Here is a 19640-nt window from a genome sequence, read left to right on the forward strand (position 1 = left end):
GGTGACGCGCCCCCGTCCGATAGGGGCAACGCGCGCCCTGAGTTCCTCAAGACGTTGTACGACACGATCCAGAAGGCGTACGGGAGTCTGCGCCGGACGCAGGCTCAGTACAAGCGCGACTTCGATAAGCGCGTCAGACTGCTCAACGCACGTATCAAACCAGGTAATTACGTCTATCTGAACCCCACCGATGGGGCAAAGACGTCTAACAAACTCGCGTCGCCCGCCGTTGGGCCATACCGGTTACTCGCCAACGACCGGCGAACCATCACGATCGATCGTGATGGTGTCACCGAGCGCGTCTCGGCAGACCGCTGCGTGTACGCGCCACCACCGACGGGCACGCCACGGGCGAGTACGACAACCCCAAGTGACCTTGCCGACAAGGTCACCGAGGGCACGCAGTATGCCGTGGAACGATTACTCCGGCATCGAGCCATGGAGGACGGAACAATCGAGTTCCTCATCAAGTGGGCGGATTAAGACACGCCCACATGGACCGCCCGGACTCACGTTCCGGAGGAGTTGGTGTCTCGTTACGCCCAACGTCTCCGGAGACGCACGGGCAGGAACCTCACGTCTGACGTGAACGCGGACGTTCACGCTTGAGAGGGGGGCCCTCAACCGCTTCGTTACGGTTGACGTGAGGACCGCACAGAAGTCAAGCCGTATTTGACTTCCGAAACCCAAGGACACACTCGGCGAAGGCGCCAACGAAGCAGTGCTCCGAACACGCAGCTTCCCGGCGGCACCGTCCGAGATTGGCTGCCGGACAGCGGCGTCAACACCGCCGCCCTACCCCGAAACCAAAATATTCAGTGGTGAACATTGCCCTGGGCAGAGGAGTGGCACGGATCGCACGTGCACGGCGCCGAGCGCGTGCCGCACGACCGACACACCCCGACGAGCGGGATACAAACCACCACCGTCTACTTTGGGCAGCCGCGACTGCGGCTGCGCCCTCGCCGCGAATGGCGAGGGACGCGAGAGGATTGAAGGAGAACGCGCGCTGCGCCCCGCGACCCCGCCTCGAATGAAGAGGGGAGCCCGAAGGATAAGACCAAGTCCGCACGCTGCGCCCCCCCCACTGGACAGCGGAGGGGCGCGCGGACAAGAAGGCGGATGCAGTTCGCGTCACGCCCTCGCCACCGATGGCGAGGGGCGCGCGAAAAAGAAAGGAACGTTCGTCGAGTGTCCGCCCCCTCGCCCCGATGGCGAGGGGTGCAGACAAGAAGACGTTCGCCGTGCGCTTGCGCCCCCGCAACCGATGGCGGAGGGCACGCGCGAAGAAGAATAAATACGTCCACGCTTCTAGCTCTCGCCCCGATGGCGAGGGGCGCGCGCGGACAAGAAGCCGGAGCGCGAGGAGCGCTGGAAAAAGTCCTCGGGGAGCGCCGCGGGCCGAGCTTGCGAGGCCCAGGCGCTGCCACGCGCCATGGGCATTTATTTAATTTCTTCGAAATGTTTTGCAGCACGAAAGTGCCCATGGTTCGGAACCATGGGCACTCCCGACGGTCTGGCCGCCCGTCTGGTCGTCCGAGCAAAAAAATTATTTTGGCCGGAAGATTTGGAAATTTTTTGGGATTTGATTAATGTCAAGTGGCTATCCGCACGGACAGCGTTGGACAGGCATGCGCCCGCGCGGGGCTGGCTGCAGACGAACGAGAGCAACCTCCACACCCCGGCCCGTCCCCATCGATGGTGAGGGGCACGAAAAGGAAGACGAACGCTGCGCGTCCGCGCCCTCGCTGCCGACGGCGAGGGCACGCCGACGAGAAGACAAACGCGCGCATAGGCCGGCGGCAGACGACGACACCGCTGCCGTCGCACTGCTGGCAACCGTTCCGGCAAGACGGCGCTTCCTCCTTCCCTCGCCCCGGATGGCGAGGGACGCGAAGAAGGAGACGCGCGTTGCGCGCCCGTGCCCTCGCCCCCGAAGGCGAGGGGCGCGCATAAAGAAAGACGGACGCTGCGCGTGCGTGCCCTGGCCCCCGAAGGCGAGGGGCGCACAGAACAGAACGTGCATCGCGCGCGCCGCGCCTTCGCCATCGGTGGCGGGGGCCGACAAAGATAAGGATCGTCGCCGCGCTCGCCCCGATGGCGAGGGTCGCGCAATGGATCAGAGAAGAGTCCGCGTCCTCACCACCGCAAGGCGAGAGGGCGGACTGAAGGAGACGAACGACGCGCGCTCCTGGCCCTCGCCCCGATGGCGAGGGGCGCGCAAATGATAAGAGAACCGTCCGCTCCCTCGCCCGAATGGCGAGGGGCGTCCAAAAAAAAGCGAACGGCTGCTCGCCCCCGCCCTCGCCCGTTATGGCGAGGGACGCAAAGAAAGACAAGGCCGCCCGCCCGCCTCCGCTGTATAACCTCCTCACCACGGCCCCCGCCAACCGGAGGAAAAGGGGAGGGCGTCGAGTAGAACGACGCGCAGCGAACCGTCGCTCGTTTGCCGTTGGTCGGTAAGGGGAACTGGCGGCGGGCTGCGGGTGGGGACCAAAACGGAAGGATGTGGCACCACGAAAACGACTCGGCAGGAAGATGATTTTTATTGTGGAAAGGCGCCAGGGCCCCCTCTGCTCGCCGACAAGGGGAGGAGGAAACCCCGCGCGGTTGACCTACGCGCTGACAAGGTCAGAGGCTCGGGTCATTCGGGGGCAAGCGAGCCCCCGAATCGTAACTGGCTTGAGGATAGTACCCCGGGTGCCGTGGTAAGCCGGTTGCCATGTCCGCCAGGGTAGGCATGGCGACCCGTGTGATATCCTCACCGCTCGCCCCGTCCCGAGACGGGCGAGGGTCGGGCTCGTACCCCGCATACGGGTCGCCGATGGTTACAGGAGCTGGGGGGTGGGGAACATTGCCCGCAGGCGGCAGTACCGACTGCGACGACCGCAGTCGGTCGCGCTCGCGTCGATAGCCTTCGCGATCGAACACCGCCCGTTCGTAGGCCGCGGCTTGGCGCCCGGATGCCTCGCGCATGGACCCTGGCTCACGGCTGACTCGCTGCAGTTCCGCAGAGCGCGTCGCTAGGTCGTCACGGAGATCGCGCGCTTCATCGCTCCGAGTGAGGAACCAGTCAGCCAGGGTATCGAACAACCCGCCTACGGTCCAACCGCGCCGGCTGGCCACGCCTAACGCCCGTACTACCTTGGCGGACGCCGCCAGCTCTCCGTGGGGGACCACCAGTTCGCGTACGCGACGCCCTCGGGGCGTTTCCTGCCCCACCGCATCGAGCGGTGGGATGGGGAGGACAGTCGTTGCGGAGACAGGGTCCCCTACAGGACCACGGCCGACGACCGACGTCGGCCGAAAGGGGTTCACAGCGGTGCCAACGGAGTCCACGGCCACGGCGTCGAGGTCCCTGTAACGTTTACGGCGCCCGCGCCGATGCTCAGACCCGACCCCTCCCCTCGGCTGCGCGTTGCCGGAGACTGACGGCACGAGGGGAGAGCGCGCCACGAAGGCGTCCGCCGTGGGATCGTACGTGAGATAGGAGCTGCGAGCTCCGGTTGTATAGTCCATCCACGAACGGTGGTTCCGAGGGGTGACTTCACTGGCGCGGTCCATGAGACTAATGGCATGGCCTAATGTCCAAGGGGCGTGACTGGACCCGTGTTCGGACGGATGCAGCGCGACGTCGGGAAAGCCCGACGCGACGCGCCTCACGAACGCAACCGTGGGGCCGGGCTGAACGAACGCCCGCTTGTTCATGTAAACCTCCGACATGAAGGCGCAGCATACGGACCACGCCCACTCGCGCTCATAGTTGTATGCGAGCCGCGAGTGGGCTGGATGCTGTAGGTCGGCGCACGCGATGCCAAAATACTTCAGGATGGGAGGCAGATGGGGGTGTACCCCTAGTGAAGGAAAGCTCTCCCGCACGCTCACGGGGAGAACTGGAAAATCCCCGACTGTCAAGCCGGACGCAAAGGCAGCGGATGGGACGACCCGACCGTCCGCCTCGTCATCTCTCCTGTAGGCGGACCAATCGTGGTGAGCGAAACCCACGGCATATAGCCGCATCAAGGAACACGAGGACTTCTGTAGAGCCACGAGGGGCTAAGTGAAGGCGTAGGGGCGGGGCGAGACGTACAACCCCGCCAACTCCGACAGCACGAAGCGTCGGGGGTCTAGCCGCACCGACCCGGACAGGAACGCCCCCATACCATCAACGTAGAGGACCTCCGCAACACTGTACACGAATTTACGATCGCCCGGCAGCTCGTCCGGGAGCTGGTAGCCGACCCCGCCGCCTTCGGCCATTAAGCGACGAAGGGCCGAAGACGCTTCTTCGAGGCCGCCCGCCTCGTATACCTTGAACACGTGGGCGAGATCGCACCGAAGCCACCCGCACGAGATCACCTCCGCTACGGTGACCCCCGAACGGCCCCTGCGCAACCAGGGGTACTGCGGCTCGTCGACAGAGAGCAGTGGGGCATCGGAAGACGGAACCCCGAACCACCGCATGGCAGAGGCCACCTCCCCCTCCCGACCGGAAGAGGAGGGGGGAGGTACAGGAGGACGACGGCCGAAGGACGCACCATCAGGAGCGGCGTGGTCGCGCGCGACGTCCAAATGCGCAACGGGAAGGACGTCCTCCGCTGGGGCCGAAGGGGCAGCCGGACGGAACGCGATAACCGGTTTGGGTGGCCCCACGGGAGGGGCCACCAGCTCCACGGAGACGGTCGTGGAGCGGGAACGGGACTTCTGGAAAGCCAGCGGGGCCAACGGGGCCGTACGAGTCAGAGCGATGTCGTCCTCTCACGATCCAGGGGACGCGCTCCATGACCCGACCCCGCTCGGCAAAGGAATCGCGACGACGGACGCGCCCGCCGCCACGGGTTTGCCGCCACCATCGAGCGGAGGCGGAGGCGGAGGAGGAAGAGAGGTCGAGTCGGCCATGATAGGACGGCCGATAGGACGGAGCGGAGAAGATCGATCGGGACTGTCAGGAAAGGACTTGGACAGCGCCAAAATGGACGCGGACGTCCACACTTGAGAGGGGGGCCATGTAGCATATCCCCCTCCCTAAATTAGATTTAGATTAGATTTATGACAGTAGAGCCCGAGCTCTACAGTACCTCAGTGCGCGCGCACACGTGTACCCCACGTGTACGGGGGCGCGCGCACACACACGTGTACAACACGTGTGCTGCCAGCCCCGACGGCTGACAGCACTACAGTGCAGGCCGACCTGCACTACTGTAATGTTATGATAGGTGACCCTGTACATTAAATATGAGCGGACCGCCGGCGGTGGAGGACAACAAGCACGGACTTGTCAAGGATCCTCCACCTTGGTCCGCCCGCTTACTTTTAGGTACTTCCGTCCGTTTTACCTAGGACTAGCACCGCGCGCGGGTTGAGGACGCGCGTAGCACGCCTACAAGCCGGCTCCGCCTCCGCCCGTTGGTACTGGATCATCACCCAGTACCGCTCCGGGGCGTCGAGGCGTAGAACCGCTCGCCCGTGCGCGCGTCCTACCCGATCCCGCTCTACCACCGCTACCTCGAGCCCGTGCTCGGTATCGTGGGTGGGCCGTGCTTCTGTCTTCCCGCCGATCGGGGTCTTTCCGAACTGTCAGTACATACCCCCCTCGTCGTTGGGGGTGATTATACTACAGCGGTGTGAGGGCGAGAGTCTTGTCGGATTCAAGAAGACATCAAAGAGTGATTGCACGTCATCGTGCACTCGGGAAACTGGGGATACCGCCCCAAAATTAATAAAAAATGGTGTGTTATGCATGCGCTTTGGTTAGGAATTGTCTCAAAACAGCAACTCAGGGATGGATTAAGCCCCACCTCGAACGAGGTGGCGTTACATCTGTTCTTTGATTGGGGAGAGCGTCTCCTCCAATATTGCATCAGTAGAGGCAACGCGTATGTCGACAAAGTTTGAGCACAAAGGTTCATCGGGAAGTACTATTTTCAATTAATATATGATTGTAGTTAAGAATAACGGTGGGGCTGATACTATTCCACTTTCTGGTGAAGCTTTCCCAGATGCGCCACAAATAGAAAAGTCGTTGCTAGGCATATGTTAAAGTGAGAAATATTTCCGTAATAGTGCTCCTGGAAATATAATGTGAGGTACGATCAGCATTATGTCGTCGATAGTTTGGCTGCAGGAAAATTCTCGAAGTTAGTGGCTGAACTAATTGTAGACATTTTGATAAGTTATATTACTAAAGTAAGATGGCGTGGTTCTGGAAAACGTCCACGTGGCGACAGGGTGGCATACTTGAAATTATTTAACGAGAAGATTTGAGTTTGTCAACCTTTTTATTTAATCAATAATTGTGTGCAGTGTGCGTAGCACCTGTTGGGGCTTATTAACAGTCAGTGAGCACCCGGATTTTATCGGGCATTTTGGCTGGCATGATAAACTTTAGGCCATGCTTAGCTAACACCAGCTGTGTGAAAAATCGACCTCCGCAGGATAATGAGGCCACAGTTGCGCAGGAATTGCCAACCCTCCACTTTTGGACTGCATTTCCAACTTTTTCCTGAAGCACTCTCTCCACATACCTCACGCGCATATTAGTTGAGTTGGCTTTTGGTTTCTGATGGTTAATGTGTAAAACGGTCAGGTATGGTACATGCAGAGCTCGTTTCGTCCGATCCGTTGCTCTGTAGAGGGTTATATGACGGATAATATATCCTCCTTGCATCGCCTGCCAAAACGAAACGAATACGTAAAACGAGCCTTCAAATGGTTCCTGACGAATAGAAAATCCTAGCTGGGGGCACAGCTGACACAGGGACGTTCCCAAACTCTTTTGCGACACTTGACGTATCCGAAAAAGCCGTTGTGTACCTCTGCACTGCTTGCCGCAAGGAGACCGCAGGATGGCAGGTATGTTGTAATCCCAGGAGGTATGGAGCCGAATCAGCGCCAAGACCCTACGATGCTGGCAGAAAAGATGTTCCACCGATGTTCTCAGAATGGTTACGGTCATCTGTTTGATTTGATCCAGAAATATCGGGGACGTCCAGTGTAAAAGTGCAGAGGGGGTAGGTAGTACGACTAATAAAAGACGAAACCTACTAAAGTTTGGACGCTTTTCAATCCAATTTCGGAAGGGGAAGCTATTCTTTCGGTATTTGTGGATGAGCTAATCCTACCATCTCAATTTGACAACATAACTGCTACGGTGCTATTGAACATCCCCGCCGTCCTTCATACATATCAAACAAGAGCTGAATCTCGAAATATAGATAAATGACACTACACGGAACCAGAAACTCGGAGAAATGTGACTTCATGAGGCGCGGCTCTGTTTTGACAATTACTATCGTAGACAATCTCGTCTATGGAGAATCAATTCCATCAATATGATCCCTTGAGAGGATATGGAAGAATGGTCACAATTTGACGATTCTATATGGACTAATTTCAATGGCCACCTATCTGCCTCAGATGTGAGAGTCCAGTACAGCTTTCGTAGCTGTCTATACATCATCAATGAAGGGCGCTTTGGTAAGCTTCCAAACGTCTCAGTAGGCGCACTTTCTCCACCGATGGATCGCTGGCTTCTTCTATTTAAAAAAGGCAGTGTGGCATCAAGCACCGAATCAAAAACGTCGCCCATAACGAATACATCCAGCTCTGAAGACCTTTTTGCTGTAGCTAGACAGCTACGCGTGAGCTGCAATCTATCCGAGTAGAAACAGGAGAGAATGTACGCCTGCTTTCATGCAACGACGTTATGAGGGCGAGATATTTGCTTGTCAAACGTTTCTGGTTCCAAATGGGCCCATCTTTTCTCATCTTTGGACGATCGTACTGTCGCCAAAGCTATTGGAGCAGTACTTGCTTCCGAAGGAATAATTTTAAAGAAACTCAGCGCACGCTTCCGAGTATGCGTTCATGCTGATGAGGTTCAGAGGCTCCTTGCATGTATGATTTCAGTGGGAAAGGGGACTACGTTTGCAGATTGGATACGCCCGGCTATACTGAGACAAGAGCATGCTCGGAATCTGTCACCAAACGTTTTCAAAAACGCAAGGCTATATATTAGAATGGTACTGTAATGGTCTTTATCCTACATATGTGGCTACAATCCGTAGAGCTCTATGGACTGACTGACACTGTGCTAATGATTTCATCCCAGAAGAAGACAAACTCATGGAAAGGTTTGGCGACCGCCTCCGGAGGCCGTTTGGCCGACATATTTCCTATGTGCAATGACTTGGAAACACTGCCGCAGCCTTCTATTGAAGAGACTTTAAGTGAGAACTCTTGAATACTCAAGATATGACCTCGTTCTATTTGTATATGTAATAATGCTTCTTCTTTTATTATTAGTAATAAGTCTTCCCACACATGGATCCTCCAACTCCGGAAAGCTTGTGCACCTTCCCCGTTGCGTCAGGGTGTGACAGGTATAGTGCAGTATTTTACCTCGACTTGTTGCATATTTGCCTAATAATGTTACACTGTACTACTTTGGTACTGTAACGCGAATGTCAATACCATCACATCGTGTGATGGACGGAAGCCGAAACACACTTCACTGCCCCCTTTCCGCTCATCTCCCTTCTCCAAATCCCGATGTACTGTGACGGAAACAATCGCGACTATTGAAGTTTTGTTATCCTAGTTTCCTGCCTCCTGTGCATCTGGACATGTTCCGTGTATTTTGCTCTCAGTTTGTGTCCCCGGACAACTTCTGACAGGTACAGGACGACTCACAGTTAGTCTCATCTTCGGTAGCGCAATACAGCGTAAGCTCAGTGCACTCCTGCCGATGGAGGGCCGTCTATCTCAAGACAGCGTGCCTCACGACTGCTCAGTCTATATTGGAAAATTCTTAACTTGAAAAATAGGGGGGGTCGCGATATAAGAGCACTTTGAATAAGAACGACCTCGCAGTAAGAGCACCATTTTCGCTTGGCACGGTATCATAGCTTCAAGCACCATCAAACACTGTAATTTCTATCACAAAGTCCCTTTCTCGCCTGGTATTTCAAACGCATCTCAGAAGTCCCGCCCACAGTCCGCCTGTTCCATTTCTCCGACGCACGGATCAATACGGTGCTCCGAAATGACCTCTCACTTTCCACCGGTGGCTCACGGCTCGCTGAAGAGGCGCAAGCGCCTTCCGTTGAAAGAGAAAGCCGAGGCTGCGCGTTGTCTTCAAAATGGCGCGAGCGCCTCTTCTGTGATGAAGCGTTTTGGAATTGGCCGCAGCACGGGTCCAGGCAACTGCTTATTGGTGAGATGCTACAGCGTTCTAAGGAGTAAAATAGGCATCCTGTGCGGGATTCTTGAATAGTAGCAACCTCGGATTAAGAGCAGTATGAAGGGGTTGACACCGGGTGCTCCTATATCGTGTCCACTACCCTTGTCATGATCTAACCACATACAGTACCAAGGGTACTGTATGTGGTTAGATCATGACTGTGAGCACAACTTTTGCATAATATGCAATACATATTATGTACTCACGCCAATGCTGCACTGCACTTCAACATTCTTTCGCCAATTATTGATTCTGAACATGAATGCACAGATTTCGATTCATTTATCAGAAAAACTACAATATAGGACGCTCTACGATATAGGACGCTCCTGTCGTGGGCCCCGACGTCTCATTCACATGAATCGTAACGTCCTTAACAACTGGGGGCAAAAAGAGTAGAATTCGTAAATTCCCCAAGGTCGGGGTCGACGTCAGTGGAGCTTAAATCGGACTCCCCTATTCGTGAAGTCTCTCATCTCTGAGAGTGAAAGGACTTAATGATGATCGCAGCATTCATATTTCTGATAGTAGCTACCAGAATACCTCTCGGTATCTTGCATCCTGTGCGAGTAGTAAGGGGTGCCGCACTTGAAGATATGACAGTAGTAGAGGTGCTTGCACGCCTTCTCAGCCAAATGCTCGTACGTGCATTTGCACGGGCAGGGCTTCTTGGTCGTTGTTGTCGTTGTCGTTGTTGTCGTCGTGGCCGGCTTCGTCGGCGGCGGATGATAGTAGTCACAGCACGTCTTCCCGGGGTAGTAGCCGTCGTAACACTCCTGAAGATAGCAACGGTGCAAAAAGCTCCTGTTCCCGCACTGCTTGACGGCGACTTTGATTTTATGTCCAGTAAAGCATTTGCAAGGGCACGGCGGCGGCTTGTGAGGCGGCTTGTGAGGAGGCTTGTAAGGAGGCCTGTGAGGCGGCTTGTGAGGAGGCCTGTGAGGAGGCCTGTGAGGAGGCCTGTGAGGAGGCCTGTGAGGCGGCTTGCGGTGCTTCGGCGGGGGCTTGTAGTAGTCCTCGTAATAAGCCGACCGGCTATCCTGCTCCAAAGTAGGATTGGAGCCGAACTCGGCGGCAAGGCATACGGTAGCCAAAGCCAGAAGGACGAAAAGTGTAGCAGTATTCATGGTGTGCACTGAGCAGGGGTGAGACTTGAGGTATCAGCACGTTGGTGGTTGGAGCGATGGAGAGAGTGAAAAGGGTCTCGGTCTGAAGGAAACCCCGCCTTATATAGATATTTGTGGCACGCTTCATGCTAACACTTCCGGGCTTCAGCAGGTTCAGTTTGAAGGGTTGAATTTTTTTGATGCGATGCTGAGGTTTGAACAGAGTTCTTTGCAATGAAAATCAATGTATTGTGCTGCACATATTCCGAGGTGACAGTAAGTTGAGCCGCCAACTCGAGGTTTCGATATGAGCTTGGAGAAGAGACATCCTCTTCAGACTTCAAATTTTGTTTTTGTCGTGCTCCGTCAGAGCAAAGGATTTTGCTGTATTTCTTCAAGGTCTTGTGCTTTGTCATAACTTGTTCACATTCCGTAAAGCAAGTACCTGTCAAGATTCTTGTCATAGCCTCATAGCAGGTGATCAAGTACAATAAGCCTGATTTCTTTAATTAAAAATTACATCCAAACGAGCTCAGCTTCATGGCCGAGTACATCCTGTTTGTCGTAGAAGGACGATGACAGGAATATGTCTTCTGTGGGCCCTTGCGTGGATAACAAGTCGAGACACTTTTCTATCACCAGCAACACAGCTACATCGTACAGCACCTCTGCACTGTACTCTGAAGACATATTTGTTGATTTCCAGCGCAGCAAAAGACTTCTGTCAAAACAACGTGAAAAGTACAAATATCTTTACCGTCATTCCTTCATAGAGGTGAGATTTTCTTTGTGAAGGCAGTAGGGGACAATTGCTGAGTTAGTTCATTCAAATATGATCACTCGCAGTCCTTCTTTACGACCATATAAAATTTGAGCGGGACGCATCGTTGACAAAGGATTGTCATATATGCCTAAGAATGTGACCAAACAGAAACGAAAAAGTTCTTTGATGCTGGCCAAATTGAGCTCAACACTAGAAAATGCCAAAACGCACATTGATGTCACCCTCACTGGGATACTCGCCTTACAAACAACTCGAAATGGACGAGACTAAATTTTGCCAGTATGAAAGCTTGGCGAAACGGGCAAGGGGCTTAGTAGGGGCATGACATCCGGTTTCAAGGAGAGCAGCAAATTCAGATATGTGTGTGATCCCTGCGAGATTGCTTGCAGACTGTAGTCTCGCTTCGTGGTGAAGATCGCGACCTGGTTTATAACTTTACGTTTTATCCGGTCAAAAGACATTCATATTGATGTAAGCTCTTTCCCTTGAGCATTGTCACATGTTTATGATAAAGAGCAATCCGTACAACGGGATGACGGACTTGGTTAACAGCCCTATGTCAGTGGCTCTACGATACTCACTCCTGATGTTCCAGGCTATAAAGCTCCTGATTTACGAAACTCACCCCAGTGCACCTGGAAATGGCACAGCTTCTTTTTGTAACGCGTTCGTGTGACATGATTAACTATTCGCTCTTCTGGATGGCCTTACTTTGCCGCTGTATTAGCTCACTAGCCTCCTTTACCTCACATGTACTGTATTACATATCAATACCGTGTAAGAGACATTGCATGCACTTAGCCATCAAGCCCCGCGGACTCAGGAAGGAAGTTTATTCTAAGGAATCCAGAAACATGAAGCCAGAAATATGCAACGAAAAGTCGAAATTTACGCATTCTGAGAACTCCAGCATAATTATGTTTTCTCTTGCCCAGCAGCATGGGCTTGAGGACTAATTGCCTTGCGGGAAGAATACAATGGCGTGAAGAAGAGTTTGTCGAACGCTCTCTCTCACACACACCCACACATTTTCGAAATGAAGTCTGTCAACAACCGTCACATGTGGTACAGTAATGACCACTGCTCAATGTCTTAGCATAAAATCACTGTCTAGTCTGAAGAAAACATTTCGAGGTACAGTACCAGGGTACTGCTCGTGCTGCTCACTTCGGCGGGATTGCCTTTGCAGACGACAGCAAATTAAACCTGCTCTTGACTTATGACGATTATGGTAGAGTAGAGACCCGAGAGGACTTTACGTTTTCACGAACATGCAAGTAGCAGGGTTGCAAGGTGTTGCAGAACAAGTGGATGCTCACAATTTTGGGCATAGTGCAACGTGGTGCAATGGGCGACTCTGAAAAACATAAAAACACATTTTGTGTATGCGCAAATCCGCCGATTTTGATTGAGTCGGAGGTGTTTGTGCATACACAAACCGCCGATTTGCTCTTCGTTCCCCTCCCGATGTAATTGTTTGTGCACAGACACAAACGCACATCCGCACCCACCTATACCACCCTATATCATACCATGTGCTCAAATATTTCTCTGCGATCTGTCCGATCAACCCATCCCACCCCTCGGCAACCTCATTCCTATTTCGATCTGGCCTCCCTCCACACTTTCCCTCCGTCGTATCAGCCGCTGTCCAACCCCGCAGCCCAACGTCTACATGGCTCATGTTGCCGACTCCGACGAGGAGCCGGCACCCGATATTTGTCCCCAAGCCGGCGGCTCCTTCGTCAGTATCATAGGATAGGGCGTGAAGGGGGTACCGCAATCCGTCCGCCGGCGTGCTGACACCTCACTGAGGGTGAATTGGCATTAAATGTGTCTTACACAAATTTTTGTTCACATGCATTTCCGTGCCAAGGCACAAAATACGACACACATACACAAGGAAATTTGTGTGTACACAATTTATGTTTTTCGGAGTCGCCCAATATTCGACAGCGTGCCGCATAAATGCTACACGTTAGAAGACCTTTGTTTCGAGTTGTGCAGAATGCATTGTAGGATACATCCAACATCCAACAACGGTATCTGTGTGTGTGAAAGAAAGAGAAACCCCGTGAATCCGTCTGGATGCAGCTACATTCACACAAATTTGCCTCAGGAGCCTAATTCACAACACAGACTGTTGGTATATACTGTACAGTACTCTTAGGTGCTTGTCATGCCAGAAGGGGCAACGTCGTGGATGTGAATTAGGGCGTAATGTGCACCTGAGGTAAAGGAGGGATTTGTAGGGCTGTAAGAATGCGCCGGGACCCAAAGTTGAGAGCCTCCCGAAAATCCATGCAGTGAACAAAACCAAGGTCGTGATGGGAAGGGGCTAACATCGTGATGTGAGGCTGTGAAAATAGTTACAGTAAGGGTACAGCACAAGGCGAAAGAGAGGGTCTGAAGTTGAATGTTGAGGTTACAGTGAAGCTTTACTTAATTAAACCCTATTCCTGAAGACTGCATTGGATGTTACTGTACGGGAACGATGCGCCGAAGCAAATTCAAAGACACAGAGTGCGCACAACCTGAATGGTGCAGAGATGACCTCACCATTACTGTACGTTTATGTTCTTGTGCTGTTCAATACAGTAAGGTTACATACTACTGTATGATACGTATCGTGTGGCATCAATACTGTATGGGAAGGACGGACTTAGCCCCCCACCTAGCATGCTAGGGAGATTGGATGTCGATGACAGCATGATAGGGAGGTTCAATATGATTCTGTAGATGGAAGGCTTCACGACATAATATGTCGTGTCATATTATGAAGACCCTCTGTCAAAATGGAAAGCCAATGCTGTAGAATATTTAGCGGGGTGCATGAAAATAATGTACCCTGGGTACCCTTGGGTACAGTGATTGTGATGATTATCTACTTACCCCCAAGAAAGGAGGTACAATGAACAGCAATGCACTGTGATGTCAGGCAGTTGCATCTAAACAAAGTTTTGATCGCTTTGGTTTGCCTTGCTCTTGCTCTTACCGCAATTATACATTTCCACTAGAATGGGAAAACGCAGATCTGGCGAGCAAGGTTTCCGAAACAGGAGGCAACAGTGCAAGAGTGCGGAACTGTTCCCCCAGCCGACTTTGGCACCGACTTTGGCAACAACATAAATGGTGACTTGCATTACTAATCGTCAACCACTGCTGGTTGCTGGAGTTCGACGATTTGCACCGTTGCGTGCAAATCTCAAAAGTGGTGCTTGTCGAAAAAAAGGTGTTCTTGCAAGCGCAAAGTGTCTTTTCCCTCAGGGCAGTTGGAGAAATGAAGCGGCGGTACACAATTTTGATTGTACGTACAAGTCGCAAGATACAGTACTGTACTGTAGTAATCTCTATGATAGTACAGTATGACTTAAACTCGGGCATGCTAAGACACTCCCTAGTTTCAGTTGCTGGACTTTGGGCTTTGTCATCATGCTCGACAGGCGTTGTAGATGCAGACCTGAGGCCTCGTAGATTTTAATCTGCGAAGGGCATCTGCTGTATCCTTTCTCATTACGAAATCTGTAGTAATCAAGCATTTCGTGGAATCACAGAAGGCTCTGCCGATACATGCACTCCCATTTTCTTTGTGGCTTCATGAACGCCAAAATCCCCCAGCGTGTTCAAAGGCAAGAGAAATTGATGAACTGGTTACATGTATAGTTGAAGGGGCCCATATCTTTATTCGGCTCTGGGTATGGGGCTTTCGCGAGACAACTGAAGCCCTCGGATGTGATACTCGGTGATATCTGGGCTGTGTGTAACTTTGTCCTACTGTACCAGTTTGTCCTACTGTACCAGTTTTCATCACTTTGCACATGCAGTGAAAGAATAGTTCCCTTTTGTAATATTTTCAGCTTTCGGTATGGCTCGACGTAGTACAGCGAAATGTACAGTATAGTGACCTTGGAGCCGGCGTCTTCATCCAACCAGGCTTTTTCAGTTGTGCATGCTCCGTCGGACATCCATTGCAGGGACTGCAGAATGGACCTCGGGGATGCCTGCAGTGGCGTATGGGCGCCATACGCGACCTTATCCGGAGAAAGGAAGCAGTTCATGGTGCGCACAGCATGGCACTCCTCGTTCTGTTGATTCTTGCGATAAGGAATAATTGATGGAAATGGCTCTCTCCATTTAGAATCACGCGACAGGAATAGCTTATGACATGGGTATTGGTTAAACTCGAGTTCTTTTGCCAAAGTAGTGCCACCAGGCGTCTGCTTATGCAATGATTGATAGGCGTGTTTATTCATTTCTATGACGGGCCCATATACAGGAGAGTATGATAGTCTTACCGGAACTTTCTCTTGCGTCCGCTTCAATGAGCAAATGTGCCATTTGTTTCATTGGTGCCGCGTTTTTTGGAGAGAGCCAATTTTCAATTGGCCCTCCCTGGTCGCCAGCTAGTGTGTCTCACAGAAGTCTGAGTTCACTCTTCGTACAGTAGCCATTCGGGGGTCCCACTCACTGTAATACTCACCAAACCGCAGCGTGTCCATGCGTGCACACCCGTTACCGCGGACTCATACATTCATGAAATGCTGGTCGAGAAGCCAAAGAGGCGTGACTTCCGTAAAATGCGATGGGAATTTGTCTCCATCCTGGGAGGACTGTACGCTTACACATTTGTCTCTCGGTGCACGGATAATCTGGTTACAGTCTCTGAACTCCTTGGTTCGCTATCAGGGACGATATTGAGAGGGCTTATAACTCCACGTGTCACGAAATTATGTGCATATATTTTCGTATTGCTATAATTCCAATCTAATTTGTCTTACGTCGGGCTTTGCCAGCAGTATCTTCCACTGGCCCGAGGATCAACAGGTCCGCTTTTAGGAGAGAAACCTGTGGGAGCGAAACCAGTACGGAACGTTTCGGTGGCTATGAAACACCAGTTTTTAATCCGGAAGTACATTGGAGTGCCTTGAAAGAACAGGAAGGTGTGCGCTTGAACACGGTAGGACTCCCCATCCGGCTATCGCTCTCACAGGATACAGTGTGAAGAGAAGATAAGTTTTATTATACAGTGCTGGCAAAAACTATAAGGCACCTGGTACTTTTGACTATTCCTAGAAAAGTTTTTATGCTATCATAAAACCCTTTGCCTTATTGAAGGCCAATGAGGCGCTGATACTGCCCATGCAGTTATTGTTTAAAAAAATCTATGGTGGTGGAGGCTATCGCGTCTTATTCCCCAAACGCGTGGCAAAAACTATAAATACAGTTGCATACACAGAGGTCTAATGCGCTCGGAACTAGACAAGGAACAGTGTTTAATAGCATATCTTCTTCCCCTTGGCGTACACAACATCAACGCACCGCTTCTGCATAGATTCAGTAAGTTTCGGGACGTATTGGGTGCAATATTTTCCCAAGCTTCCATGATACACTCAGTAAGAGACTCAATATCTTCAAACTGCCTCTGTTGCCCATAAACGGACTTCACGAGTATACCCCACAGATTCTCAATTGGGTTCAGGTCTGCCGAGTACGCAGGCCACTCTAGCAGCGATATACCGTTGTCCGAGAGCCATTTTTCGCCAGCAGTGAACGATGGCAAGGTGCGCCATCCTGCATAAACGTCCAAGTAATTGGTAGATCCTCCGCAAAAGGTAGCAGATGGTTCTCTAGAGTTGTCACGTACTTCGCTCCATCCTGCTTTCCTTCTAAAAAAACAAGCTCTGATATCCCTGGACCGGCAAAGCCTGCCCAAACCATAACACTCGAACCCCAATTTTGTCTCTTTAAAAACCACTCCTTCTCCTTTCTCAATTATGCCATTTATACGCCAAACCGTCTGGTCCATCCAAGTTGAACTTCTTTTCATCGGACCAGACGATTTGGGATCATTTTGCATTGCTCCACACCATTCGTGTCATCGCCCATTTGAGCCGAGATTTTTCATGACGCTCACGCATCGCTGGTGTCCGTGCAATTTGCTTGTATCGTAAATGCTCGGCTGCAGCGAGAACCTGGCGTACACGGCGAGCTTTGGCACTCAGTTGCAATGCTTTCACAATCCCTGCTGACCCCACATCTCCTTTCGAGCCTTCCCGTAAAAGTCTTCGCTTATCAGCCTCCGTTAATTTTGGCGTCCTTCCTCCCGCATTTTTGCCATTGTACCCGCTTTTGATCCCGCAAAAAGTTTGTAACAACTGTGCAGGATCGTCCCAGCTTGCGGACAATAGCAGATAGAGAGATACAGTTAGAGTGATGGACAAGGATTTGTTCTTTTTCAAAAGTTGTGAGCCTTGTGTTTCGAAGCATGATTGTGCGGGTTTTTTGTTAGCTTGGGGAACTGCAGTGGCTCGTAGCAATGAAACAGAGATAGTTTGCCTTGTGTAAAGCTTTTTGGCGCGAAAGGAGCTCTTTGAGGGGTCTTTTGTTGCACGTGTATGCAACTGTATTTATAGTTTTTGCCACGCGTTTGGAGAATAAGACACGATAGCGTCCATCACCATAGATTTTTTAAACAATAACTGCATGGGCAGTATCAGCGCCTCATTGGCCCTCAATGAGGCAAAGGGTTTTATGATAGCATAAAAACTTTTCTAGGAATATGCAAAAGTACCAGGTGCCTTATAGTTTTTGCCAGCACTGTACTGTAGTAGAGAGCTTTTGCACGCGCAAAAATCGAAAAAAATCGATATCAGTCACAAGTTGTTGACAGCTGTCATGAATACCGAAGAGATTGGTACGGGTGCCATCGAAATCCTGCTATTCGGAGTAAAATAACGAATCTAAAAAGGACACAGATTTGAGGGGTGCTCTGGATGACCCTCATTGAAAGCCGCTTTCCCGCCAGCAGCTGTGTTCCTAGCCGAACTGTGTTGCGTATTCCATCACCGCATCGAATGAAGTCGAAGCCGGGCCACCTCCGTGAGTACTCCTCTAGCGAGATCTTTACTTATCCCAATTACCCCGTATGTCCTTCAAATGAGTACTCCATCGCCAGCTACTCCACACTGTCCCGACATCGCGCCGGTGAGGGTTCCGAACTCTACCGCGCCAGTTGATACGACAATACCACGCGCACAGTCTGTGGTCGGATCCGCGAAGCGCTTTCGATTCAACGAGACGTTCGATCTCGTCCTCCTGCGAGCTTCGCTGACCACGGGAGCCCACGTGGCGCCATAGGGGAAGTCGCAAGCTCTGTTCGAAAAAGTCGCAGAAGATTTCCTTTCGTCCAGCCAGTTCAGGCTACTTTATCTAATCCTGCTGTGCGACCAACTTGGAAGTCTTCGAACGATCGCTTCAAGAAGGTGGTGGCTGACAGAAGGACAGAAGATTACAGCAACCGTCTTGCTACTGGAATTTCGGAGGTGCATGGGGAGCGTGAGACTTTGTTGGATGACATAATACAGCAAATTGATGACATGAAAGAAGCTGAAAGGACAGAGAAGGATGAGCGAAGCGCTAGGGAGAAGTCCTTACAAGAGGCAGGGGAGGCCATTAGATCAAGGGCACTAAAAAGAAAAGCACCAGGAAGCAGGAGTAAGCCAAACTTATCTCCCAGCGGGGCATCGAGCAACGACAGCGACGATAAGATGAGAATTATATCACATGAGTTTGAGCTGCGTAGAGTCGACAATGACAAGAGGATGCAGTTGGACGAAGAGAAATTTGAAGTCATGCAATGGGAGCACTCGCCAGGGGCTGAAGAGCGTAGAATTCGTGTGGAGGAGCGCAGCGTTTCTGTTGAGGAACGGCGTTTGGCTGCTGAATGTGAGGAGCGCCGCCAGAATGCGGAAGAGCGAAAAGCAGCGCTGGAAGAACGTAAGGCACTCGTAACTGTACTCGGTGCGTTGGCCGGAAAACTAAAGTAAGCGGGGTGTAGTAACTGTCGCGAAGTTCTGCAAAACATCGGGGTGCGGTGGTGTGCCCCCGGCCGTCCAGGAAATGTTTGACTTCTGATGCGCTTATAGGGCTGGGCAGCTCCCAAAATGATTTTTACATGTTAAAGAAGGTCCTCGCCTATGCTCGTATATTCCTCTAATGATGGCGCCTCGCACTTGAAGTATTCTCCTACCTGACCACCATGTCCGAGGCAGGTCTTAAAATTAAGCAGCAGGGCAGAACATATGTACAGTAGGGATATCGGGGACTCTCTAGACTTCAGCTTCCTTTTCATATCCTGAGATGTAAACATCTGTTTCAAGTCCTTGTAGCTCCACTCCACGGCCCCTCGCACTGCACTCATCTTCTTGTTGTATTCGACTTCGGTCGGTGTCGCAATTGTTCTAGGAAAGGCTATCTGGAGCCAAGGACGTAGCACATAAGCAGCATCGCCGTAGATGCAGTACTGAATGTTGTCAATGTAAAGGTGCTCCTCGAGCAAGGAGTCCATTCGGCTATTGCGATAAAGAGTCAGATCATGTCTCCTCCAAACCTCCGGTGCAAATAAATGCATCATCAACCCATCTGGCGTCGTTATGCTCTGGTAAATTAAACAGTGGAAACGTTTGTGACCTGAATACACACTCCTCTGAAAAGCTCCTGTGCCTCCCGG

At 51.9% G+C, this 19640-nt stretch overlaps 2 protein-coding genes; both read left to right on the forward strand.

Moving 5' to 3' along the window:
* The first annotated feature begins 9451 nt into the window (after positions 1-9451).
* Positions 9452-10405, forward strand: CHC_T00002672001 (hypothetical protein). XM_005713924.1 is given in 2 exon segments: positions 9452-9640; positions 9641-10405. The coding sequence occupies 1 exon segment, from the start codon at positions 9452-9454 to the stop codon at positions 9638-9640; it is 189 nt and encodes a 62-aa protein (XP_005713981.1). The 3' UTR covers positions 9641-10405.
* Positions 10406-12664: 2259 nt separating this feature from the next.
* CHC_T00002673001 (hypothetical protein) lies at positions 12665-12934 on the forward strand. The gene has a single exon (XM_005713925.1). It carries the CDS (start codon positions 12665-12667, stop codon positions 12932-12934), a length of 270 nt encoding a protein of 89 aa, XP_005713982.1.
* The last annotated feature ends 6706 nt before the right edge of the window (positions 12935-19640 follow it).

The sequence above is a fragment of the Chondrus crispus genome, genomic scaffold (assembly GCF_000350225.1).
Source record: "Chondrus crispus Stackhouse genomic scaffold, scaffold_15, whole genome shotgun sequence".
Taxonomy (NCBI): Eukaryota; Rhodophyta; class Florideophyceae; order Gigartinales; family Gigartinaceae; genus Chondrus; species Chondrus crispus.

Excerpts from the sequence above, each read along its gene's own strand:
- CHC_T00002672001 (XM_005713924.1), top strand. The coding sequence starts at position 9,452 with ATGCTGCACTGCACTTCAACATTCTTTCGCCAATTATTGATTCTGAAC.
- CHC_T00002673001 (XM_005713925.1), top strand. The coding sequence starts at position 12,665 with ATGTGCTCAAATATTTCTCTGCGATCTGTCCGATCAACCCATCCCACC.